At 44.5% G+C, this 25,391-nt stretch overlaps 5 protein-coding genes across 8 annotated transcripts in view; 3 read left to right on the forward strand and 2 right to left on the reverse strand.

Moving 5' to 3' along the window:
• LOC6734463 (protein Shroom) overlaps positions 1–14,478 on the forward strand; it is a 44,202-nt gene extending 29,724 nt beyond the window's left edge. For 3 of the 4 annotated variants that reach the window (XM_016168080.3, XM_016168082.3, XM_016168081.3), the window contains 3 exons: positions 12,071–13,520; positions 13,584–13,841; positions 13,912–14,478. In XM_016168080.3, the coding sequence (XP_016027585.1) occupies positions 12,071–13,520; positions 13,584–13,841; positions 13,912–14,175 (1,972 nt within the window). In that variant the 3' untranslated portion in view covers positions 14,176–14,478. Of the gene's footprint in view, positions 1–4,756; positions 4,963–12,070; positions 13,521–13,583; positions 13,842–13,911 lie in introns of those variants that run through there. The other variant, XM_016168083.3, reaches the window with a different exon arrangement.
• Positions 14,479–14,927: 449 nt separating this feature from the next.
• LOC6734466 (spermatogenesis-associated protein 20) lies at positions 14,928–18,136 on the forward strand. Its single transcript, XM_002081449.3, has 5 exons — positions 14,928–15,233; positions 15,295–15,432; positions 15,729–17,195; positions 17,257–17,462; positions 17,525–18,136. The coding sequence occupies exons 1-5, from the start codon at positions 15,082–15,084 to the stop codon at positions 17,986–17,988; spliced, it is 2,427 nt and encodes an 808-aa protein (XP_002081485.1). The 5' UTR covers positions 14,928–15,081; the 3' UTR covers positions 17,989–18,136.
• Positions 18,137–18,473: 337 nt separating this feature from the next.
• On the reverse strand, positions 18,474–20,172 carry LOC6734467. Its single transcript, XM_002081450.4, has 2 exons — positions 19,829–20,172; positions 18,474–19,650 (listed from the first exon to the last, which is right to left on the reverse strand). The coding sequence occupies exons 1-2, from the start codon at positions 19,889–19,891 to the stop codon at positions 18,889–18,891; spliced, it is 825 nt and encodes a 274-aa protein (XP_002081486.1). The 5' UTR covers positions 19,892–20,172; the 3' UTR covers positions 18,474–18,888.
• Positions 20,173–20,739: 567 nt separating this feature from the next.
• Positions 20,740–23,170, reverse strand: LOC27209106 (activity-regulated cytoskeleton associated protein 1). The gene has a single exon (XM_016184608.3). It carries the CDS (start codon positions 23,044–23,046, stop codon positions 22,282–22,284), a length of 765 nt encoding a protein of 254 aa, XP_016027589.1. The 5' UTR covers positions 23,047–23,170; the 3' UTR covers positions 20,740–22,281.
• A 1,152-nt stretch (positions 23,171–24,322) lies between these two features.
• On the forward strand, positions 24,323–25,104 carry LOC27209334 (activity-regulated cytoskeleton associated protein 2). The gene has a single exon (XM_016184770.3). The coding sequence runs from the start codon at positions 24,454–24,456 to the stop codon at positions 25,033–25,035; it is 582 nt and encodes a 193-aa protein (XP_016027590.1). The 5' UTR covers positions 24,323–24,453; the 3' UTR covers positions 25,036–25,104.
• The last annotated feature ends 287 nt before the right edge of the window (positions 25,105–25,391 follow it).

Consider the following 25,391-nt stretch of genomic DNA (forward strand, 5'->3'; position numbering starts at 1 on the left):
CAAAGTACCGCTAAAGTCAAACAAATGAGGGAAATATAGTTTATATATATATATATACATATATATTCCTATATAGGTGGGGGCAACGCAGATGGGTTCAGCCGATTGGAGTGGAGTTAAGAACATTTGGCATACATCTTTCGTGAAGAGGATGGGGGGATCCCAGGTCAACGGATATGCTTGCGGCTCCAGCATATTTATATATCACCTCGTCGCAAGGTCAGAGTCGTGGTCGAATTAATGGCAGCCACCACAGTCGATTCAATTAGCCACGAAATTAATGGAGAAACAAGCTAAGACTAAACGCTCCAGTAACCTCCGGCTGCGAGCGACTTCCTTCTGAATTCGTGGCCAAAAAGAGCCACGCAAATAATCATTAAGAAACAACTGAAAATTTCACAAATTAACTTTATAACATGAAAATTTCTCGACGACGCCAGACGATCGAGCCGAAGATGGTAACATCAGATACTGGCCAACACACACATAAATAAGAAAGAAAAAAATTAAAAATTAATAATTATGAGCTGAAAAGTGGCCAAAAGGTAAATAAGTCTGGCTTCCTGCTTCAGTTTTTTTTTTTACTTCATTCGGTGGCTACTGTGGAAACCCGATTGGATCTTTGACAGACTCCTCTGCAGGGTTTGGGGCACTTCGATTTTCTGGTTTTGGGTTTTTTATTTTATTTATGTTTTATTTTATTTTCTTTTTTTGTTGTCTGCTGCCGTGCACGAAAATTGCTTTGACACAAAAACAAAGAAAAAACCTTTTTATTTAGTGGGTCACGCGCGTCATGAGCAAATGAAAACCACTGGGCAGTCGACCAACCAAACAACCAACCAACCTACCAACCCAAACCCAAACCCACCCAGATGATAAAAATCAAAACATGCGCAAAAACCAAAAACCAAAAGCCAAAAAGCATTACCAAAAGCAAGTCAAAACCAAAAGAGCAGTCCGAAAAGCGAATTTAAATCGGAGCAGCACTTGGACTTGGCTTGGTTTTCCCGGCTTGAAGCGCATGCTTAAATTGTTTGCCTAATTTGGTTTTTTTTTTGGATTTCTGTTTTCTGTTTTTTTGCCTGCCCGCAAGTTGGCTCAAACGTATTGCAATTAACATTTTTTACATACAATGTTTATGTAGTTTTGAACGCAACAATTTCTCATCGGCCTGGGAAGGTTTTTTGGGCAATGAAATGCTCGTGAAATATGCAATTTGAGGCATTTGCTGGGTTATTTGGAGTGGACAATAAAAAGAAGCAAGAAGTGGGAATAATTTGACAAGACCACGTTTTATTTTGGGTGATTTTTATGGGGCATAATCCGTTTAATTGACGCCGTTAATTATACCTGCTTTGTGGGCTATGAAATTAAACTGGGTTAATTGTGCAGCGAGAAAACATTCCATCCATGTTTTCGATTTGTATGCCAAATGTTTATAAACTTAAGAACAATGCATCACTAAACATTTATAGCACATTTTAGGGCTTATCTTGTTCGATTTATAATGCTTGTAAAGAACCTATAGTATATAGTATCATATTTACTCAAAGAAATCTTATCGGTCGAATTTGATTGGATTTATTGCAGCACAGACAACTTTTGTACAAGTTTATTAACTTTAGTTAATACCCCGTTAATACCACCTTTTCCCAGAACTTTGCCATAAATGCCACTCCAATGTTCAATAATTTGGGGAACTTCCCGTTTTTGAGTCAAGATTGTGAAATATCTTTGCTTATATAAATCCGAGTTGGCTTATTGCGCTTTTGGTTTTTGACCACTTTCTGTGGCCCTGGCAGGCTCGCCTCAGTGTTAACTTGGCTATTGCCAAAGCTAATGCCCAAGTCGATAACCGCAGTCCAGCGCAATCGGGCGTGTCGACTTTGCGGCGATGACTGTCGCTGTCAATGAACTTCGTGGCTAAAATACGTGCCTGCAATTATTCTGGGTATCCAGGAAGAGGGACTCCAAAAAAAAGAATCTGCATAAATTTCTCAGTTGCGCAATGAGAACTCGCTCGATGGGTGTACTTACACTTAGGTTTGTTAAAGATTTTTATGGCCATATATGTACGTGTAGATCGCATTTGCGACAGTTCTGCGACGCAAAGAGCCGTTAAAATGGGCCCCGAAAAATGCGAGCTGATCTGAAATTCAATTAGCGACACCCACAGGCCTCCAATTCTGTTTCGATCATAACGATCGCAGGCTGAAAACTTAAAAAGCCATTACGTTTTATGATAGAACTCAAATTGACACCGAAAATGTGATAGCTCAGTCATTTTGGCTGTCTGGGAATGGGAATGCTTTCAAATTTGAAAAAATCATTGAAATGTGCGTCGCACTTGGGCCCAAAATACATAAAAATCAAATTAGAGCGGGAGAAATGCGTGTGCATTATGCATATTAAATGCTTTCACTTTCATTTCGACCAGATTAAAGTATCTACGTATTTTTGGCATACACTATAGATATATAAATATCTCGATCAGTCGGGCGGCAAATTGCGTGAAAGCCGAATCTCTGGGCCACAATTGAAATGCAAGACGCTAGTTGCAGCTATTTCTATATTTACCCCCATGACTCTGGCTATAATGTAGGTATCTGTGTATCATCTGTATATCTGGCCATGGTCAGCTGTTCGTTGACTGATTGTCAACCAGCCAGATACATCGTCGTTGCCTGCCTTGTGCTCAATCATTATTGCTAGTTGCATGTTTTATAACACAGATGATCACATGTACGCGCACTTGGCATTGCATTGCCTGCAGAGAGAGAAAAAACACAGTTCTATATTATTATCGGAACTAGCAATATAGCTTATAATACCCATTAAACCTTGATTCAGGGTCTGCACAACTTTGTTTAGTTGCAATCATGGCATTTGATAACGCAATTAAAGGATTTTCTGATAAAGGAAGTTCTGATAAAGTTGTCTTAGCTCAATTAGATAGGAAATAAACAGAAAAGCCCATATAAGATGGTATACTTTTAAGTGATAGATACTATTTTTAACACTTTGAACACTTATAGCTGGTACCTTTTCCAAGTGAGCTATGAATTTTCTGCAAGTGCGGCCTAATAAGTCCGTAAGTCTAGACAAAGTCTGAGGCGCTGGCCAACGTCGTGATTGATTCCCACAAATGCAAATCGGCGAAGGCAAATGAAATGCAATCAGCAAAGGGTTATATATAGGCATCCAACATATGTATTCCCTATTCTTCTCCATAAAATTGCCGGAGCCATAAGCCAGGGTCATTATTATGCGTGCAAGTTGGGGATTTTGCTTTCGTACGTGGCCATTTTGCCATTTTGCCGCCGCCTCAAGGCCAAGAGTCTGTCATTGCATTTCACTCCCAACCCCTGCAAAACCCCCTGCTAACCCCCTGCCAACCCTCCTGACAAAAGCGTTAACTAAGCTTTGTGCTGTTCCTCTCGACCACATGACGAATTCAGCCGGCAACAAAGAAAACAAAGACCACAAATATGCATCGATCGATCCGACGATCCATCCAGAGACTCTTGGCGGCCTTTTGCGGCCTTCGGATCACGTTCTTCAGGGAAAACCAGCGGAGGAGCAGATGCTGATGATGGGCCCGAAGTAGAAGGAAGTCGAAGAAGGTAAACAATTTTCAATCAGCCCGGCAAAGTTGCAAGCGGCCAAATACAAATCCCTTGGCTCCGCGAACAAACCAATTTGCAATTTAAGCAAATGAAATGCAAAGCCAAGCGTACAAATTTCAATTCTTCGCATCATAAATAAGAAAGAAATCTGCATTCCTCAAAGATATGTATATGCACATGCTTAAGATCATATATGTATGTACACATTTTGGGTCGGTATAAATCACAGCAGCCGCACTAAATGGTAGCCAATATGTCAGGCTGGCATCTAATTTGTTGGCTTATCAGCTGCAGCAAATGAAATCTGTGTAAATGGAACGGCGCCGATGTCAACTTCGCCACATGTTCCCCACATCCCAGCAGCAAACTCATCCCATAGCCATGCCATACCATCTCATCCCATCCCATCTCATCCGATCCGAACAGAAGCCATCCCATTGCGACGCTGTCATCGTTGCCAAATAAATTGTTTAGCTGAATTATGCCATTTATTTTTAGTCACTAAACAGAGGCGCTCTCATTTTCCCCAGTTCTGAATGGAATGCGTTCTAGAAGGTGGGGGAGTTAGTTCCCAACAGGTTCAGGTTCTCTACGAGGACTTGTCGCACTGACTCATGGTTAATGGAAAATTAAATTGCCTTATCGCTGTGATAGCGAATTATACCCTGCTATAAAGGGTTCTATGCATATTTATTTGATATATCTTCCATTATATGTTCATATATGGCTAATTACTATTTTTTCTGCATTTATAATTAGCTCATAGCTAAGCAAGTATTTTTTATAAATTTATAAGTATGTAATATAACCATCAATTTCCATATCATACTATCATCTGCTGTGTTCTATTCATTGTAATATATATGATAATATGATTCCACCTTCTCGTATCTCATTATTTTTAGAACACCCATAGATGGAACAAAGGGTATTGAGCATGCCCATAGGGTCTCACGTTTTTAGTTTATTTTCAATTTGATGATGGCACATATCGCTTTATGTCTGTCGCCTTCCCTCCCTATCGCACACCGATTTCCAATCGCCCTCTCTCTGTCGCGCCGAATGTAAATTTTCGCATTTTGCGAGGAGCCTTCAGTTTTGTTTTGTTCAATGAATCGCGTTGTCGCGGTCTTATTTTCGGCCGTTTATTTGATTTATTTTGCGTGGCAATTTGTTCGTGCCCCAAACGGTTCGCTTTTCAGATACAGCGATACAAAGATACAAAGATACAGATTTACAAAGTGCCGCGTGCTCAATTGTTTTGATCTTGCCCATCGACTGGGTTTCTGAACTCGACGCGCACAATGGCTCAGTGGTTTCAATGGCTCAACTTTCGGTAAAAATTTGAACAGAAAATTGAAAATGGCAAAAACCGTCTAGACAAAAAACCCATTATGCAGAAAATCATCAGCGGGAAAAGCGCCTCCTCTGACGTCATGCGGTGGAAATAGGCGGCGGTGGAATGCGTGAGGAGATTCATTCGTTCGTTTCCTTGGCCATATATGCATGGCTTTTAATTGCAGCGCCAACTTGGGCAATGCAATATACCCATAACAACCTTGAAAACGCAATCCATGCCGCCGCCGTCAAATCTAGATCTCGTTTTTCGTTATATTCGCTCGGTTTTATTTTTGTTTTGCCATATAATTGCGTTTTTCATTTGCTCTTGGCATTCACAGACTGGAGTTGTGCACAGAAAGAAAATTTGGTACGAAAGTTAACTGAAACAAATAGGCAAACATCTGTATATCTATCATATATCAAATGAATTGGCTTCAAATATTTTGTGTTAATAGTTCCTGACCTCAAAAAGATGTTTTTTTTTAAAACGTTCCCATTTTCTATTCACAAATGACATAAATTTCTCTCTGTGTACTGCCTGTCGCTGCACGCGATCGACGCCAAATGAATGCCAAATGTGTTTGGGGGGCTTCATTTTTGAGTTTTCAGTTTTGTTTTTCCCCTTAACCAATTTTGGGGCCCGGCCCAACATAAAAATGGAAGACAAAAAACCGACATCCAAGCGACGGGGGATGCTTCCTGTCCTGCGGCATCCCAACTGCTGCATTGCTGCAATGTTGCAACAAGTGGCCACGCGGACTTTTCGCTTATTATTATTATTATTATGTTTATGCCGAGTTCGTTGAACATTTCGCAGAGGGGCGAATGTCAATTTCACGCTTTGTTTTTGCCAAAAAAATCAAAAAACCAAAAAAAAGCAGAGAGTCAGTGAAGAATTATGTTTATGACGATAGCGAGTCAGTCGAAAACGCCCATTAAAGCCACACGAGACCATCATCATCATCATCATCATCATGGCGATCATCATCATTAGGGGGAAGACCATCGCGATGAGTTTGTGGATCTTTTATCAATAAACCGTTAATTATCAAAAGCGCCTAACTGCAGCGATGGTTCGCTAAGATGGTATGCTAAGGCAAAACAATACGCGGATGTATTTCTGTATTCCACCAGCTATTTTATTTTATATTATTTTCCGTACTTTACTCTCATGCAGCTTTGTCTTATCCCCAGACGCAAAAGCTAGGAGTGCCACTCATCCAGCGGCCAGCTGAACAGTCCATGGGGCAACGCTCGAGATCGCCACGTCCAAGGTTTTGTAAACAACCCGGCCACTGGCAACTGGAGATCGTGTGGGCGTGGGTTGGATTGGGTTTGGGTTTGCGTTTGGGTTTGGGTTTAGTGCGGCTTGGGTTGAGGTTTGGTAGTGGATTCGAAATTGGAATGGAAATTGAATCGGGCCTGTGAATTGGGTGTTCCGCTCCACAAATCCTCAGCTTTGGCCAGTCGTTTGCGACGCAAATTGCCGCCGCCCCAAAAAAGGCCAAGAATAACAAAGAACACTTTTGGCAATGCTCGAGCCGAAGATCTCTCTAAAAGACAAAAGGGCCGGGCTCAAAAAAAGAAATAATAACAAAACCTCGGATGAGTTGGCAAGGTTTATCTGGGCGTCTTTCGGTTTTTTGACATTTTGCAGCCTAATAGGAGTGACCTTGTAAAAATACGGTTAAATTCCATCATTGTCATTGTTTTTCTGCACTCATTCATCAAGCCAAGTTCTGAGGCTCTGAAAATTCTGAGGCTTAACCTTGTGACGTCAGGGTTTGGAGAACCTCTTTGTTTGTTTAATTATTTTGTGCTTTTTTTTGGGTTGACAGGCGCGTGACATGCTAAACACGATCAAAGTGCAGGGGCAGTTCTTACAAACCTATAAACAGCTATCTATATTGCCATCAGAAATCGATCAATCGATTCCGAAACGGTTTTAGCAGCACAGCGTGAGAATATCTAAACTTTTCGCCTCAACTTCTCACACAATCCGCAGAGAATTTGCATAAATAATTGCTGATTGATGCAAATATAGTGTTCACCATGCTCGCCAATGCATTAATTACGCGGAGTTTCGGTTCGATTTCATTGGATTAACCTTGATTTGGATTCCCTTTGTTCTGCCTTACGACAACGATGATCATTGTTTATTCTCGCCAATCTGCGATCATTATGGCTTATAAACATAGTGATATATATATATATATATATATGTATATGTGCTAAAGGTCACACTCGCAATTAAATGGTCCGAAACATAAACGCAAGAGACCATTCATCAATCTCTCACTTTCGTTCCGAAAAACAAGAAACAAGCGTACTTGAAAGTACGAGTATCTGTATCTGTGCGGCACGTTCCGTGTATCTGTATCCGCAGTTCCTGGTGATCTCACCAGCTGCTTCCCTATGAAATTGCAGTTCTGCATAGGTGACATCATTTCATAGCATCACTGCTATTTGTTGGCAAATTTCCCGCATCATAAAGCCCACAATTAACGGCTAATGAAGGTTCATGACAAGGCCCTAACTAAAGTTTATGGTGTAACCAAGGAAGTTCTCCGGCTTAAACGTTTTCAGAATTCCATCGCACTCTCTCTCTCTCTGTCTTTTTTTGTAGTTGCGGCTGAGAAATTTTTCTGTTATTAAGAAATTAAGAGCCGCTTCGCATGCTTTTCTTTTCGTTTCGTTTCTTTAGTTTTCTTTGCAGTACTTTTCTTTCCATTTCATTTCTCCGCCGCCGGATCTTGGCCAACAAGTTAATGCTGGCCTCTGCGCTCTTTCGACCATTATCTTTCGCCAGAAATTAGTTGGCTAAAAACAATGAGAAATCCGTATTCAGGGCAGTTCCTTCAATGGCCGCAACACTTTGGCATTCGACGAACAGCGGCTTTTGTGTAATATCTAAAACAAAACACAGAAAAAAACGCAAATGGCTCAAACTCTTGTCGCCATCCCCGATCCCCACAACCCGCTCCAACATACATACATATACATATCCCCGCCATATCCCCAACTTTCGGCTGATCCGGCCATGGCGGACGTGTTGCGCATGCGCCCGAGGGCACAACAAGTTGGTCGCTGTGTGTACAGTTTATATGGGCTGAGAGTGAAAATGTCATTGGCAGATGTGTCGCGGATATTAGCAGTGCCCCTACTCACACTGCAAGAAAAATCCTATCGAAAGTCCGCTATTTGATGGCTAAAAGCAACACTGGCCTTCGTTCAAAATATAAAGTGTCTTATTAAAGATTATCGCTATGGAGATATTTTCATATATTGGATAATCATCTTACGAAGAATACAGCTAAGGTCTATGCTACAGATCACTATTGACTTGTAATAATCTATTTGTTTCTTAAACTATAAACTACATAGGCAACCTTTTCTCATTGTGCACCATTCAATCTGCCACTTCCTCTGCAATCCCCCATCATCAACATCCAGCAGACAAAAGGCCCGCACTTGACTGAATAATTTGTTTATGCAAACGCAACTTGGCGAATATCCAAAGTAACCATTTAAAGTGCGGGAGGTGGGGCTTGAATTATTTACAAGCTTGTTACTGTCGTAGTCCAGTGCGCACACATGTTTCCCCAGCTGCCGGTTGGTTGCAACTTGCAACTACTTTGGCTGCCGTGTTCGTGTTGCTGCTATGTTGCAGATGTTGCTGCCGTGTTCTGCCCCCTGGTTGGAGGCATCTTTTTAGCTGTAATTATGATGAGCTGCGGCCGTTTAGCTCACAAGTTAATTACCCCGTTTCATCGGATTCAATGGGACAGGCCGGCCACTTTCGACACTTTCAATGGGGCTGGGCTGGGCCAAGAGCAGGAGGCATCATCTGTTGCGGCCACAGTTGCTGTTGCTGCTGCCACGGCTGCTGTTGCATTTCCCAAGCTATCTATTTTTGGTGCTCGAGGGCCGCGAGCGAAAAGCGCCATTAAATCGATTTTACATTAAAAATATTGCACAAGCCATCATTGTTGGCGTTGCTGCCAGAATTAATGGATCATAATTATGGTACAGTAGCAGCAGAAGCAGCAGCAGCAGCAACAGAAAAGCAGCAACAGTAGCTGCGGCATTAGAAAAGAAAACAAGAAACCAAGCGGAGAGGCACACAATTGGAGTCCGATCACGAGGCAGATGAACAGATGAACAGGCACAAATTGCTCGAGAGGAAAAGTTTTCGATGCGGATTTAGGTTGCGCGGGGAAATCTGAGGCGGCACTTGTGGGATTCTTCGCCAGAAGGTTAGAAGTAAGTCTTTTTCCTAACCATTCCCAGACAAAGATGACCACTTAGCTAAGATTTTTCAGTGAAAGAGAACTTTTCTTTTCTTTTTCACTGTTGCTGTTGCATTGTTTTCCCGGAGTTTTCCGAGAGAAATTCATGGCATACTTTGATGAACGATGATGCGTGGCTGTCTCTGCCTGAAAACCGGTGAAAAAAAACACAGACAATTTGTTCTGGCCGCAGTGCTGACCTCTCCCCAAAGAAAGCTAACTGCGCTGATGGCCATCTGTTTTGTTTTACTTTTTTTTTCTGTTTTTGGTCTTCTTATATTGTATTTTGTATGTTGACTTGACGTCATTTTGCGGCAAGTGAAAATGTGTGCGATGCGGTGCCGACAAACCCGTTTTCTGGTTTCGGTTTCGGCCAGGCTTGTGAGATGTTTATGTTTTCAACAACAAGCGCTGCAGCCGCAGCAGCAGCAGCAGCAACATTTGTTCGCTTTTTTTCGGTTGGCTTCAATGTGGCGACGAGATGTTAAAAACGTGATTTCCATGCGTCGCCAGCGTTGTCGTTGTCGGCATATTTAAATAAAATACTTTTACTATCAACGAAAACTAGTCAGCCAGCCAGCAGCCGCAGCGGCAAACAGCTCGTTATATTGCCGATCAAAAATTATAGTGCAACAGTTGCAGCAGCAACATCCAGTGCTGCAGTTGCCGCTGCTGCAGTTGCATACGCAATGCGCAACGCAAAAGGCCACTGACCAAGACCTGGATCGGCAACACCACCCAAAAGCCACTGAACCCACCAATTATCCCATTCCAGGCGGGTGGCGGCTAGCCAATCCAAAGTGTACATATATATATATAGATATATATCTATATACATATCCGATTTGTTTTTAGCCCTAGAGACGAAGAGTTTCATTGTCGACATTGCCGACAGTTATGCAAGGCCGGGCAATTTATCAAATTTTTCATAATTTGCATCACATAACCAAATGGAACGCCCCGCTCGGCTTAATAATGCCAAATAGAGGGAAAGATAGCCAAATATACGAATGTATACAAATAAAATATGCGTTAATTGTATGGAAATGTATTTAGCCCAGTGTCCGAAGCATTTCTTTTGACCCTTTCTTTTGTCATTGTCTTTTGGGACCCGCCGCGCGTATTATTGGGAATTATACAATATTAGCGGGCAAAATATCTAAAAAAAAAAACAAAAAAATCAGAGTTATTTTCGATCTGTGAAGTGAATCATAATAAAGCTGTTACATTTGCCCCATCGAGGGTGTGTATATTTAATGAGCTTATGTCTGGTAAATCCGATGGTTTGCTGAGGAATTCTGGGAGATTACAAGTGTCGGTTTTCCAAGGTCTTATCTAGGCTGTTGGCACAAGATTACAAGATGGTATCCAAGAGATAGGAGCCCTTTTATTATCTAGCTCTTCTTTCTGTAAGTGCAAGCAATCTGTATGTTCTGGGCTTACGTTGGAACTGCTTTCAATTAGCTCAAGTGATGTCATCGGCCTGATATGCAAATGCTATGCTAATGCAATCGCTTCTTGCCTTTGTCTTAGCCAAATTGGCAGTGGAAAAGAGAGGCTTACCCAACAGGCCAGCGGAAGTGATTAAGAAAAGCGAAATGGCAGCATCCAGCCATCTCGTTCCATCTCTCGCTCTCCGAAGAAAGCGAAGAAAGGGGAAGCGGGTGAGCGGGGATCTAGACAAAAGACCGTGGCTTATGCAAATGCTAACTGGGAAAGATACTACAAACATACGTCCAACAGCTGTTTTGTCTAGCTAGCATGTGATGTAAGCCCTGCTCTTCACTCTGCTCTTAATTTATGCAAATGCGACAACATTTCTTCGACGGCTTTCTTCAGATGCAAAGAAGCCCCATTGAAATACGTATGGTTACATATCATGTGTGGGGCAAACATACATTCATACGTATGTATATAATGCAGAAACAATAAAGATTTTTGGCAACCTGGGGGTGGCCAAGCCGAACGATATGCGCAAAAATTCGAAATAGCCAGCAAAAAAAAAAGAAAAAAGGGGGCTTTTACAACTTAAGAGCCGAGATGATTGGTACACAAAAACATAACAAATTAGTTTAGCACTTTTGAAAGTTTGTCAAGGGGAAGCGGACGTAGCTTCGTCATACGCCTTGCACACTAAAACGACTCTGACTTTTGCTTTTCACAAAACTCAAAAACTGAAACATAAAACTCTTTATAATTGCACTGTAAACATTTCACTTTCGTTTTTATTCCGCCTTATTGTGCCCTGTGTCTTGGAAATCAGCTTTTTAGCTTAACACACGACGAACTGTCGTCTCCGCGCGTCGTGCACAGAATAATTTCATCCATCGCTCGTCGCTTTCGCCATCATATTACAATAATTTACAATATGTGCGGGGGTGCTTTGGGATCCAGATTGCATCGGCTTTCCATGGCAACTGCTGCGCCTGCTCCTCCGCCTCTCGAGGACTCAATTAGCATCTGTCCAGATTATGGCCGCCCATTTGCATTAATGAGACGTGCGATTCGGGCAATATTTTCGGTGCTTTTGGCTTTTGTCCCCAAGTCGTGGCGGTTACTGCCGATGACCCCATGGATGACCCAGGGTAGCTGGCATTTTTAGCCAGGAGGGCACTCCTAAAACGCCTTTAGATAACTAGGTATGGGTACAAAGCCCACTAACCGAAGAACTGTAGTCTGATTTAAATAATACATTGGAATTAAATGGCAATTTCATAAAAAGAAATATTACGACATAGCATTACATGTTAAATGATTATGATAATGATTTATTCCATGTCAACTAACAAGTCCTTTGCCCTCCTATCCTTACAGATCGAATTCCAAGGCCTCATACTTGCCGCGTCAGAGTCTGGAGAAGTTGAACAACACTGATCCCGACCATGGCATCTACAAGCTCACCCTGACCTCCAATGAGGACCTGGTGGCCCACACGAAGCCCAGCTATGGGGTCACAGGAAAACTGCCCAACAATCTGCCGGATGTCCTGCCGCTGGGCGTGAAGCTCCACCAGCAGCCAAAGTTGCAGCCAGGATCGCCGAATGGCGATGCGAATGTGACCCTGCGCTATGGCTCCAACAACAATCTGACTGGGAACTCCCCGACGGTTGCCCCGCCCCCCTACTATGGAGGCGGCCAGCGGTATTCAACTCCTGTGTTGGGTCAAGGTTACGGCAAAAGTCCGAAGCCCGTGACCCCGCAACAATATACGAGATCTCAGTCGTACGATGTGAAGCACACTAGTGCGGTGACCATGCCGCCGATGTCCCAGTCCCACGTGGATCTCAAGCAGGCCGCCCATGACCTCGAGACGACGCTGGAGGAGGTGCTGCCCACTGCCACGCCCACGCCGACGCCAACACCGACGCCTACGCCGCCACGCCTCTCGCCGGCCTCCTCGCACTCGGACTGCAGTCTGAGCACCAGTTCTCTGGAGTGCACAATCAATCCTATAGCGACACCGATTCCTAAGCCTGAGGCGCACATCTTCCGCGCCGAGGTGATTAGCACCACCCTGAACACGAATCCGTTGACAACACCGCCCAAGCCCGCTATGAACCGCCAGGAATCCCTCAGGGAGAACATCGAAAAGATCACCCAACTGCAGTCGGTGCTGATGTCGGCGCACCTGTGTGATACGAGTCTACTAAGTGGCTACACCACTCCACTGATAACCAGTCCCACTGCCAGTTTCGCTAATGAACCACTGATGACACCACCACTGCCGCCCAGTCCGCCACCGCCACTAGAACCGGAGGAGGAACAGGAGGAGAACGATATGCCCGACAAGCAGCCAGAGATCGAGGAACTGCAGCTGATGCAGCGCAGCGAATTGGTCCTGATGGTGAATCCCAAGCCGAGCACAATGGATATGGCCTGCCAAACGGACGAGCTGGAGGACAGGGACACGGACCTCGAAGCGGCACGCGAGGAGCACCAGACCAGAACGACTCTGCAGCCCCGACAGCGCCAGCCCATCGAGCTGGACTACGAGCAGATGAGCCGGGAGCTGGTGAAGCTCCTACCGCCAGGTGACAAGATCGCCGACATCCTCACACCAAAGATCTGCAAGCCCACCTCGCAATACGTTAGCAATCTGTACAATCCGGATGTGCCACTGCGCTTGGCTAAGCGCGATGTCGGCACCTCAACGTTGATGCGGATGAAGTCCATCACGTCGTCCGCCGAGATCCGAGTGGTCAGTGTGGAGCTGCAGCTGGCAGAGCCGAGCGAGGAGCCGACGAATTTAATCAAGCAAAAGATGGTGTGTATGCCACAGAGATAGTAATTTATTCTACAATTCTTAACCCAAACATTTTCCTTTCAGGATGAGCTCATCAAGCATTTGAACCAAAAAATTGTCTCCCTGAAACGCGAGCAGCAGACGATCAGCGAGGAGTGCTCGGCCAATGACAGACTAGGCCAGGATCTCTTCGCCAAGCTGGCGGAGAAGGTTCGACCCAGCGAAGCCTCCAAGTTCCGTACCCACGTCGACGCCGTGGGCAACATAACCAGTTTACTCCTGTCGCTTTCCGAGCGTTTGGCCCAAACCGAAAGCAGTCTGGAAACGCGCCAGCAGGAAAAGGTGGGTTTCCTCAAGAATTCTATACCAAAAGGATACAATTTACTAATCAATACTGATTTATACCATTTAGGGCGCGCTGGAATCGAAGCGGGATCTGCTGTACGAGCAGTTGGAGGAGGCGCAGCGCCTCAAATCGGACATAGAACGACGTGGAGTCAGCATCGCCGGATTACTGGGCAAGAACCTCAGCGCGGACATGTGCGCCGACTACGACTACTTCATCAACATGAAGGCCAAGCTGATCGCCGATGCACGCGACCTGGCCGTAAGGATCAAGGGCAGCGAGGAGCAGCTTAGCTCCCTCAGCGATGCGCTAGTCCAAAGCGATTGTTAGCCTGGCCACCAGCTAATGGGCAACTGGACCGATTCGATTCTCCCTGCTGTCAACTCAAAGTTGAGAGCCGATCGAGAGAGTCCGCAGGATCGGCTAGTTTAGTCCGCAATGTGTATTAGTTTAAAACGATGTGCTTAATTACCACACCCACACTATAATGTATAAATATTGTATGTTCATTTGTGATTTTCAACTAGCTAGTAGGTTAATTATTCTATATATCGGCCGCATAGGTGTAAGCATTTTCTACATAATTATCAAAACAAAGATATACCGTATGCATTAATAAAAGTATGAAAACTATTAAGATGTATTTTTTGAATTAAGCTGATTGGTGGAACAGCCTGAAAGTAGGCTACAAAACTCTGGTCTTCAGTACTCTTTATTGGGATTCCCACGATTGACTTTCGGGGTTTTACATCATAAACTCGGTGTTTTAATAAAGCTTAAAATTGTTATGATTACCTGGCTCAATAAACAAAAGATGGAAATTTGAATTAATTTTAAAGTAGTCAAGACCTAATGCCAAATACATTCCACATTATCAAGTCAGTTATAGTTACTCCGAAATCAATTCTAAATATTAAATGAAAAACGAAATTTCGAGGCCAAAAATGGAATATCTCTTTAGTAATTATTTAAAATAAATTAAAAAAAATAAATTCATTAGATTTAGTTTAAATTCAAAATAATCGATAAGTGCGCTGAAAAATCGGTTTTGCTTGAATTTAACCACCCGATGGTATCGAAAACCATCGCATTCGGTGCCAGCCCTATGCCGATATGCTAAACAATATTAAAAACATTGGTCAATTCGCGTCGTTTGCACACGTTGCACTTTTGTTGGCATTGGACGAGGTCGAGTGAAAGCACAGCGCAAGCCCCGAGAATCCCGATTCGTTTGCTATGTTCAGGGTCAGGCCGCTCCTCCCCAGGATACGAAGCTCCCTGCAAACGACCTTGAAACTCCAAGCAGATACATCGCAATCCGAATCCGAATCGGTCCGTCGGAACCTACGACTCCTACACAACAGTTGTCGTAGTCGCCCTGTGAGCAAGTAAGTCTTGTGCGTCCTATCAACCACCTGTTTTGATATCATTTTTGTGTGCGTAACGCAGCCAGAAATTCCGCACAATGGCCACCGGAGGAGGAGCATCCAAGGAAGTGTCCAAAGAGGAACCCGCCAAGCAGGGCAATCGCTTGGTCGCCTCCAAGTCGCCCTATCTCTTGCAGCATGCCTACAATCCAGTGGACTGGTGAGTAGCAAAGGACTGAGACTTCGAAGTGCGTGGGTGTTATTCCGTCTTAAATCACGTGTGATAACAGATAAGTTTGATAAAAAGCACAAGCACTTGAGAAATGGTAATGAAAACAATAATAAAGGCGTGTTTAGCCCCCGTCACTGTAACTGGTTTGGTTACCTATGATTTACATTTTAAATTACTTTACTTACTGATAAGTCGCGTCCCTTTGTTATTATATAAACGTGTTATGTGGTCTTAATCTAAATATATATATCGACGATTTTAAATTTCCATTTGACCCTTTGCAGGTACCCATGGGGCGAGGAGGCTTTCGAGAAAGCCCGCAGCGAGAACAAACTAATTTTTTTGTCAGTGGGCTACTCCACCTGTCACTGGTGCCATGTAATGGAGCACGAATCGTTTGAGAGCCCCGAAACGGCAGCGATAATGAACGAAAACTTTGTAAACATCAAGGTGGACCGGGAGGAGCGACCGGACATCGACAAGATATACATGCAGTTCCTACTGATGTCCAAGGGCAGTGGTGGTTGGCCGATGAGTGTGTGGTTAACACCCAATTTGGCTCCACTGGTGGCGGGAACTTACTTCCCACCCAAATCCCGTTATGGAATGCCCTCATTTAACGCTGTTCTCAAATCCATTGCTAGGAAGTGGGAAACCGACAAGGAGTCCCTTCTTTCAACTGGATCCTCATTGCTCTCTGCTTTACAGAAGAACCAGGACGCTTCGGCTGTGCCAGAAGCAGCATTTGGAGCTGGAAGTGCTATTGAAAAGCTGAGTGAAGCCATCAACGTCCATAGGCAGCGATTCGATCAGACGCATGGAGGATTTGGCTCAGAGCCCAAGTTTCCGGAGGTGCCGCGTCTCAACTTTCTTTTCCACGGCTATCTCGTCACCAAGGATCCGGATGTTCTGGACATGGTGATTGAAACACTAACTCAAATTGGAAAGGGTGGTATACATGACCACATTTTTGGCGGCTTTGCTCGCTACGCCACCACTCAGGATTGGCACAACGTCCACTTTGAGAAGATGCTCTATGATCAGGGTCAACTAATTGTGGCCTTTACCAATGCCTACAAGGTGACCAGGGACGAAATATATTTGGGCTATGCGGATAAAATCTACAAGTACTTGATTAAGGACCTGCGTCATCCTTTAGGGGGATTCTATGCTGGTGAGGATGCGGACTCCCTGCCTACCCACGAAGATAAAGTAAAGGTAGAGGGAGCATTCTACGCTTGGACCTGGGACGAAATTCAAGCTGCATTCAAGGATCAGGCGCAGCGGTTTGAAGACATTACGCCCGAGCGGGCTTTTGAGATATATGCTTACCACTATGATCTTAAGCCACCGGGAAATGTTCCAACCTACAGCGATCCCCATGGCCATCTCACTGGCAAGAACATTCTAATCGTACGAGGATCAGAGGAGGACACCTGTGCTAACTTTAAGTTGGAGGCGGATCAGTTTAAGAAGCTGCTGGCCACAACCAATGATATATTGCACGTTATCCGGGATAAGCGACCGCGTCCGCATCTGGACACCAAGATCATATGCGCATGGAACGGTCTGGTGTTGTCGGGACTCTGTAAGCTAGGCAATTGCTATTCCGCCAACAGGGAGCAGTATATGCAGACAGCAAAGGAACTTCTCGACTTCCTTCGCAAGGAAATGTATGATCCGGAACAGAAGCTGCTTATCCGTTCGTGCTATGGTGTGGCCGTGGGTGATGAAACTCTGGAGAAGAATGCGTGAGTTTTGAATTACTTTCTAAATTTTTTGGATATGTAACTAAGAAATTGCCCGTTGCAGATCGCAAATCGATGGATTCCTTGATGACTATGCGTTTCTCATCAAGGGCTTGCTGGACTACTACAAAGCTACACTCGACGTAGATGTATTGCATTGGGCAAAGGCGTTGCAGGACACCCAGGACAAGCTTTTCTGGGACGAGCGAAACGGAGCGTATTTCTTCTCGCAGCAGGATGCTCCCAATGTTATTGTGCGACTCAAGGAAGGTGAGTGGGATAGCTTTTAAGTATATTCTTTAACAACATCTAATTTCCTAAATTTCGTTAAGACCACGATGGAGCCGAACCTTGTGGCAACAGTGTATCCGCCCACAATCTCGTTCTACTGGCCCACTATTATGACGAAGATGCCTTTCTCCAGAAGGCCGGGAAATTGCTGAATTTCTTTGCGGACGTATCGCCCTTCGGACACGCTCTCCCAGAGATGTTGTCTGCCCTGCTGATGCACGAGAACGGCCTGGATCTTGTGGCAGTGGTGGGACCGGATTCACCAGACACCGAACGATTCGTGGAAATTTGTCGCAAGTTCTATATTCCAAGCATGATCATAGTCCATGTGGATCCCTCGAATCCAGAGGAAGCCTCCAATCAGCGCTTGCAGACAAAGTTTAAGATGGTGGGCGGCAAAACTACGGTTTACATTTGTCACGAGCGAGCTTGTCGTATGCCAGTTACCGATCCGCAGCAGCTGGAGGATAACCTAATGGCATATTTCTTCTCAAAACGTGATTAGATCCGGAAATTTACTCGAAATGTATTTTTAGAACTTCTAGATGTTAGTTAATTGTTATTGTTTTGCTTCAAAAGCAAAAAAAAAAAATGAGTTCTCGGAACTACATAGTGTTAAGAGCCCGTTATTAAAGACCCCAATAGACTTGCGACTCCAGCTTCTTCCATTGTTAAGTCTGAGAGACTGCATTGCTCCTTAAGTGTCTAGAGTTGGTTAAAGTTGTTGTACAAAGGCTCCTCTTCTTATTTTCATGGTATAGCTTATGTAGATTTTGAACTGCAAGGTTCAAGAGCTCTCTCCAGTTTAAGACCTATCATACCCATCCATTTAAACGAGAAAACGAGGCTAACAGTGACTAATAACCGAAATAACCATATACAACGTTAATAAAGCCAGCAGGTGGAAAACATATACAATGTGTATCATAATCGTTAATGTTAGAGTGAATGCACAATTCACATCACACCATAATTGAAACTAACGTCGAGTTATCTCTCTTCTCGAATACAACACGTTTTGTGCATTTATTGGAATCGTTCTGTTCGTGGAGCTATCAACCATTCGGTGGTCGGCTGCACCTGCTCCGCCCCAGAGGCGTAGGCGTAAAACTAGGCTTTAAACTAAATGCGTGCCCTGCGCTGCGTCCGCGATCCGCCACCAAACCCGATCAAATGCAGGAGTGGTGCTGGGATCTCGAAAGCTACGGCAATCGGCGTAGAAGGAAACTAAACGTATGGAGAGAACAGTTCGGTAATCGGTAATAATAATCGTAATAATAGTAGTTTGTAGCAATTAAAATAATTTAGTTGAAATTCACATTCATCACATTGGTTGGCCGACCATCTGCCATGCCTCATCCTCAACTGTTGCTGTCGTCGTCGTCCTCGTCGTGGCCTCCGCCTCTCAGGTGTCTGCATCATTGAAGCTCATTGCTGCATCGAAACTATCCACGATGGTCTCCATGCGCTCATGATGCTCAAATCGGGCGAACTTTCGTGCAGATTTCCTGTACCTCCGCGAGAAGCGCGCACGCCGAAAGAAACGGAAGCGCGTGTCCTCCTCCTCCTCGTCGTACTCCGGCGCCGACACAGAATCCTCGTCCGTTTCGCGCAGAAATTCCTTCGGATCCCGATGAATCTTAAAGATCTTGGTGGCCGTCGCCCCGTTTAACTTCGATATGGTGCGCGAGGCATTGAGTATTCCACTGGAATTCGAAATGGAATTGCTGCGGTTCTTAATAGCCGTCAGCCGATTTGTGATGGACACCACGTTGAATAACTTGGACAGCTCCGAGTCGACGCAGCGCGATTCGCGACGCAGGTTCTTGCCATTCTTTACGTAGATGAAGTGGTTCAAGGGGCTCTGGCTCAAGCTTTGGCTATCCAAGGGATGGCTTCCAGGGGAGCAGGTGGGCGAGATGGAGACGGATACGGAGTTGCTGCTGCCGCCGCACCCGCTGGTCAGCAGAGTGGGCGTGGAGGGCGGCGCTGGCGGTGGCACATGCGGCATTGTGTAGCAACGCTGGCGGCCCGAGGCCAATGAGGAACCCCCGCCCGCCGGCCCTTCGTACAGGTTGGTCACGTTGTAGCGGCTCAGGCGGCACAGCGACGTGGACTCCTGTTCCAGTTCCGCCTCCGGGTCGTGGCTGGTGGGCATGTCCATGGCCTGTGCATGTGTGTGCGTGGTTTTTGGCCAGGTTTTTCGAGTGGGTGGAGTGTGGCGAGCGGAGAGCGAAGAGCAAAGTGGTGTCGTGTGTGGTGCGACGGGGCGAAAAGAAAGGGCGTTGCAGCAGCCTCTGGATTAAACCGATTCATTCATCTTCGGACGCAGTGCATCCACTTACCTGCAGCAAGCCTTCGACTTCCATGTACTGGCTGTCGGTGGTGAGACGGTGTGTTTTGTGCATCAGTTGTTGATATCAGGTATATTGATTAGGAAATATATAAATAAAGACTGTCATCGATATTTGCTTCCACCTATCGGGCTGTTGAACTTCGATATCAGCAGGCTTTATTTATGTTATACAATCGGGACCCACGGCACGTCGATACTTGGATACTGGGCGTTATCGGTGTTTTGACGGCGGCGCCACCTTCTTTACAGATTTTTCAAACAAACTATTTTCAAAAGCACACACAAAATACATGTGATATTGTTAGTAAATTTCAATACGTTTGCTTCGACCTCGAAACTGAAACTGAACCCTGTTCAGGAAAACTTTTCAAAAGCACACTGTATAAAATGAAAATTACTTTATTTTACTTTTCGTTGACTAATAATGTAGCATTACTTATTTATAATATTATCCAAAATATAACAAGATATAATCACACAACATGTGACTTCTGATTGAGATATTGTTAGTAGGAAGTGAATCCATTAAGATTTTAAGTCTGATTGGAGCCTCTTGAAATTATTTATTATTTAAAACTTACAATTTCTAACGGGTTTTGACCGTTAGTTCAATACATCATCTATAGAAAGGCTCAGACATTTAATTTTATTGAAATAAAAGAACCATTTAAATTTGTATTTTTATATGGCATATTTGAATATTCATATCATTCGGTGGGGAATTCATTAAATACTTAACTTATCCTGAAACCCAAAAAGAATTTTTGTAAATTTTGGCTAATTGCATTCTTTTATTATATAAACTTTTGTTTATGATCATCTTCAATGCATGTAACTGTAATGAATGTAAATGTAAAAATGTTGTCCCAACCAGCCCATAAAATATAAACAATTACGCAGTTTTCCGTTTCTGAGTTTAATGGTTGTTTTCTGGTTTCAGTCTTTAAGTTTACAGTTTTATATTTTTAGCAGATCCACGCATCCACTTGTGGTCTTCCATAGGCCCCCACTTTTTTTTTTTTTGTTTCTGTGTGGGAATAGCGGGCCAAACTATTGCTGTGCTTGTGGCCAAGACTCCTGTTGATGGCGCACTGTGCAAGTCGTCTGGTCACCATGGTCCGGAAGGGTTCCGGGTGGTCGGATGGCTGGTCGCGCCTATGTCATCTGCACAAGCGGCCGGTTTTGCTTGGTTTGGGGGCGGGGAGTGACTGTGCCGGCTGGAGGAGCACGGCAGTGACGCGTCCCAGCCCCTGGCTTTTGTGTGTTTTGGGATGGATACTGGCGTGCCGAAGCCTGTCGCGAAATTGCTTGGGTCGAATGTTAAACAGCCCTACCCGTGATCTCGAAGAGACAGTTTTAGCGTGCCAACCGCACGGATGGCGAATCGTTAGCCATCGTAGTGCAATGTGAGTTCGAATTGTTTTGACAAAAGTCAAAAAATTGGTTGGTTTTTTAAATTTCCGAAGAAATTTAGGTTTTGCCCGGTTCACGCCCACTGTAGCTCCACTCGCACGGGGGACAACGCGAAGGGTTGCGACACCGGAAACCGGAGGCAGCCGAAGCCGCTACCGGAATCGGGTGGCGCCCGCCTTCGGGACCGTCGAAATCCTCCTGCAAAAGGATCTAAGTGGGCATTCATCGGACGGGGGGTTTTTTGCCAGCTTCACAAAGGACCAGGATCAGACGAAAAATCTGCAAATAAATGGTTACAAAAGCGATGATTGCCATGTCTTTCAACACAGTAATCATCTCTTTTGTTAGCCAGCTAATCGCTTTTTCTCCGCTGACCGGCACAAAGTGGAGCCGGCGGTTGTGAGAATTAACGGTTGTGCGGGGCGGCTGGAGATCAGGCAACATCCATTTCGGACTCGCAATGTCCAAATATTAGATTCGAAGAAAATAGGAGCTCCATGCCGAGGCACTTTGCCCGCCATCTGGTTCGAATATCATATTCCTCCATTGCGGATAACCGATCTTACGGACGAAATGCCTGATCCTCAGCCGCCCCGCCCGATGATTCTCGAAATCTAGTTTCTAGTTGCAAATAAAGTTTCAATGTTGCAATAAAAATTATCGCTTTCCAAATGCTGGCGTTCTGTGCCAAAATAGCCGCAAGTCGGCGTGAAATATTATGAAAATAGAGCCGTTTTCGAGGCATTGCGAAGAGCAATACAAACAGCGTGAATTTGGGGATTTCAGATGCTAGTCGAGGCTTACCGGCACGCCGATTGCCAGTGAGTATGAAGAGTATGAAGAGATGTGGCTGTTGCTGCTGCTGATGTGGCTGCTCCTCATCTCCAGCTCTCCGGTTGTTGGGCTCTCTCTCTGACGTCGATCGGCTGGCGAGGCTACGAAAAGTTCTGTTTGGATGGGCGGCAGCAGCGATGAGGTCATGAATGACGGGGGCTGCTGCCTCTTGGTGTTTGGTGTTGTTAATGTCGCCTAATTCTCGTTCTGATCCTCCTGCCGATCCTTCTGGCGCTTGCGGCAGTTGTCGAAGGTGTGGCCCCGGAAGCTGCAGTAGGTGCATCGGGTGATGCGCTTGGAGCCACGGGTGTTCTTTGTTGCGGCGACCTGTTCCTCGTCCTCCTGGTTGTTGTGCTCGATGATGCGGCCCTGTTCCAGGAGATCCTTGAAGGTATGGATACCTTGGCGGGAGATGTGCTTGCGGTATTTGATGTTCAGCAGACCGAACAGAAGATCCAGTTCCGTCTCCTCGTCGTGACGACCGTTGGGCAGCTGGGCCAGCAGCGCTCGCTTCTGGATGACGAAGGTGTCAATGGGGTCATGGTCCTCCTGCTTGTTTTGGAAGAACTCCGTGTAGATCTGGTAGGCGGGCTTGGTGGGCGAGAAGTGTTCGCGGATGAGGGCGATGGCTTCCTTCCACGTGGTGGCCTCCTTGCGGACGCCTTGCCACCAGGTGCTGGCCATACCGTAGAACAGCAGAGAGATGCCCTTCAGGGCGTTCTCGTCGCTGATCCCCTCCACATCCTTGTATGTCTCGATGTTGCCGATGAACTCCTCGACCACGTCGTGGTCGCGGGTTCCGCCGAAGCTGTGTGTACAGGCGGAGAAGTTGCCCTTGCCTCTGCTGGCATCTGCTCCTCCGGCTGCTGCTGCACTTCCGGCGGCGCCCACGGCGGCCGCTCTTACCGCTTCGATCAGCTCGCGTAGCTGCTCGTTGGTCATCTGTGTAAGCTGGGCCATTTTTGCTGCTGTGTGAGGTTAGGCGATCAAATTAATCTTGGTTCAGTCGGCGGACAAAGCCAGTGTAGCGAATGCGGCCGGTGATTTGAACTGAGCAGCCCTCACACATGGCGGCCCTTTTATACCCGCCGGTTGTGAAATCGAACTTCGAAAAAGCTTGAGGAATTGGGGAGAGCCAATAAGAGAGAGATGGTCTATGTTTTTGGTATTATTGCTCAAAGTGAATCATCGCGTTATTTAATAATAGTAGTTTGAAAGCCGGTAACTACATATATATGTACATATGTAGCTCCGCCACTGATAGGCAAACCTGATTGTAAATATGGCCCAAACTGATAAACAAACCTTAATTTAACAGAACTGATAACTACTAGTGTTTTGTACAATATACTGCAGAATTTAATGTTTTTGGAGGGGCTTGCCTGTGGTTTCTAGGGAGTTTTCCTTGTTTTATATTATTACTCTTTTTTGTGAAATTGTCGCAATTTATGTATTTGTAGTTATACTCGGTTACTTATAATTTTTGTATGAGTAATTAGATATATTATTATATTTGTTTCGATATTAGTTTAAATTCACTTTAAGCCTATCAATTGAAAAATATATTAAATAAAGTTATTATTTGTTATTCACAACTCAGTTGCTCATTTCATTATATAGAAATAAATGCTAATCTTCTTGTATATTTTTAGTGTTTTTCTTGGAACTTGTAGTTTTTCATTGTCGTATGAAATTCTATAACCTGACTCATAGTCTAATTGCCAACACGCGATAGAAATTCTGTTAGATTTTTTTTCATTAAAATTAAATTTCAAATTAAGTATCTATCTTCATAGTATATAAATATATGTAAATACATATGTACTTCTACCTAAATGTATCTGAGTCTGAACAAATACTATTTCACTTTGTATTTAGACATTATTATATGTATAAAAGGTCAACAAATCAATATAGATGACGTCATTAAACTTATTAATGTTTGAAATTTGCACTCGAATCCGACTAAAAGTAAAAGAACTTTTAATTCCATTATTAGCAAAATGCCATGTTTGAATGTCATTTGTTATTTGTGTATTTATCTAAAGAACAAATTTAAGATAGCAGTAGGGAACCCCCACAACTGTGCTCACTCCAATTATTCAAAAATGATAGAGAGAGAGAGAGAGTGTGTGGGATATTTTTCGAAACTCGAAAAAGCTTTTACTTGCAGAGATAGAGAGAGAGAGAGAGAGAGAGAGGGAGGAGAACAATGTTGCTTTTAATTTCACAACAAGCGAAATCGCTGAGCAGTTGCCCCCCAGCCATCAAACGATTGGGGCTTGAAAGCGGAATAGAGCTGGTTCATTTCGGGCGCTTGTTTACTTATTTTTTAAACCCAAACAAACCCAAGAAACCGGCAACAAAATGACGCAGATGTCCGACGAACAGTTTCGCATATTCATCGAAACCATCAAATCTCTGGGGCCCATCAAAGAGGAGCCGCCATCCAAGGGTAGCTTCAGCAACTGCACGGTAAGATTCAGTGGCCAGCGGGATCACGATGCCGTGGACGAGTTCATCAATGCCGTGGAGACGTACAAGGAGGTGGAGGGCATCAGTGACAAGGATGCGCTGAAGGGTCTGCCGCTGCTCTTCAAGAGCATTGCGGTGGTGTGGTGGAAGGGTGTACGCCGGGATGCCAAGACCTGGTCGGATGCACTCCAGCTGCTGCGCGATCACTTCTCGCCCACCAAACCCTCCTACCAGATCTACATGGAGATCTTCGAGACGAAGCAGTCCTACGACGAGGTGATCGACTCATTCATCTGCAAGCAGCGAGCGCTCCTGGCCAAGTTGCCGGAGGGACGACACGACGAGGAAACGGAACTGGACTTCATTTACGGGCTGATGCTGCCCAAGTACCGGGAGAGCATACCCCGGCACGAGGTCAAAACCTTCCGGGAGCTACTCGATCGGGGGCGAACTGTGGAGCGCACAAGGCACTGAAGTTAGTTAAGTTAGTTGTGTAACTATAAATAAATAATAATATAATAATAAATAAATCTTATACATTTAGTTACATTTATTTTGAATCTTATTGGCATGATTCATTCAATGATAAATATCAGAATATACAATTTTGGGAATTTTAAAATACATTTAATACCAGGGACAACATTAAAAGTCATTAACTATACGATAAGATAATCTCAAATCAATTTTAAGCCTGAAATTTTAATAAAATGTGAAACTGACTGTACGAAAAATAAAAAAACAACATAAACACAAATTTTTATTTAAATAACATTATAATTGTGTTTAAAAATTAAGACCAAATAATTCAAATGGAACCAAAGTTCGGT

The sequence above is a fragment of the Drosophila simulans genome, chromosome 2R (assembly GCF_016746395.2).
Source record: "Drosophila simulans strain w501 chromosome 2R, Prin_Dsim_3.1, whole genome shotgun sequence".
NCBI lineage: Eukaryota > Metazoa > Arthropoda > Insecta > Diptera > Drosophilidae > Drosophila > Drosophila simulans.

Coding starts and splice junctions, on each gene's coding strand:
- LOC6734466 (XM_002081449.3), top strand. CDS start 15,082: ATGTTCAGGGTCAGGCCGCTCCTCCCCAGGATACGAAGCTCCCTGCAA. Junction 15,234..15,294: donor CGTAGTCGCCCTGTGAGCAA/GTAAGTCTTGTG, acceptor TGCGTAACGCAG/CCAGAAATTCCGCACAATGG. Junction 17,463..17,524: donor TATTGTGCGACTCAAGGAAG/GTGAGTGGGATA, acceptor AATTTCGTTAAG/ACCACGATGGAGCCGAACCT.
- LOC6734467 (XM_002081450.4), bottom strand. CDS start 19,891: ATGCACAAAACACACCGTCTCACCACCGACAGCCAGTACATGGAAGTC. Junction 19,651..19,828: donor AAGTCGAAGGCTTGCTGCAG/GTAAGTGGATGC, acceptor ACACATGCACAG/GCCATGGACATGCCCACCAG.
- LOC27209106 (XM_016184608.3), bottom strand. CDS start 23,046: ATGGCCCAGCTTACACAGATGACCAACGAGCAGCTACGCGAGCTGATC.
- LOC27209334 (XM_016184770.3), top strand. CDS start 24,454: ATGACGCAGATGTCCGACGAACAGTTTCGCATATTCATCGAAACCATC.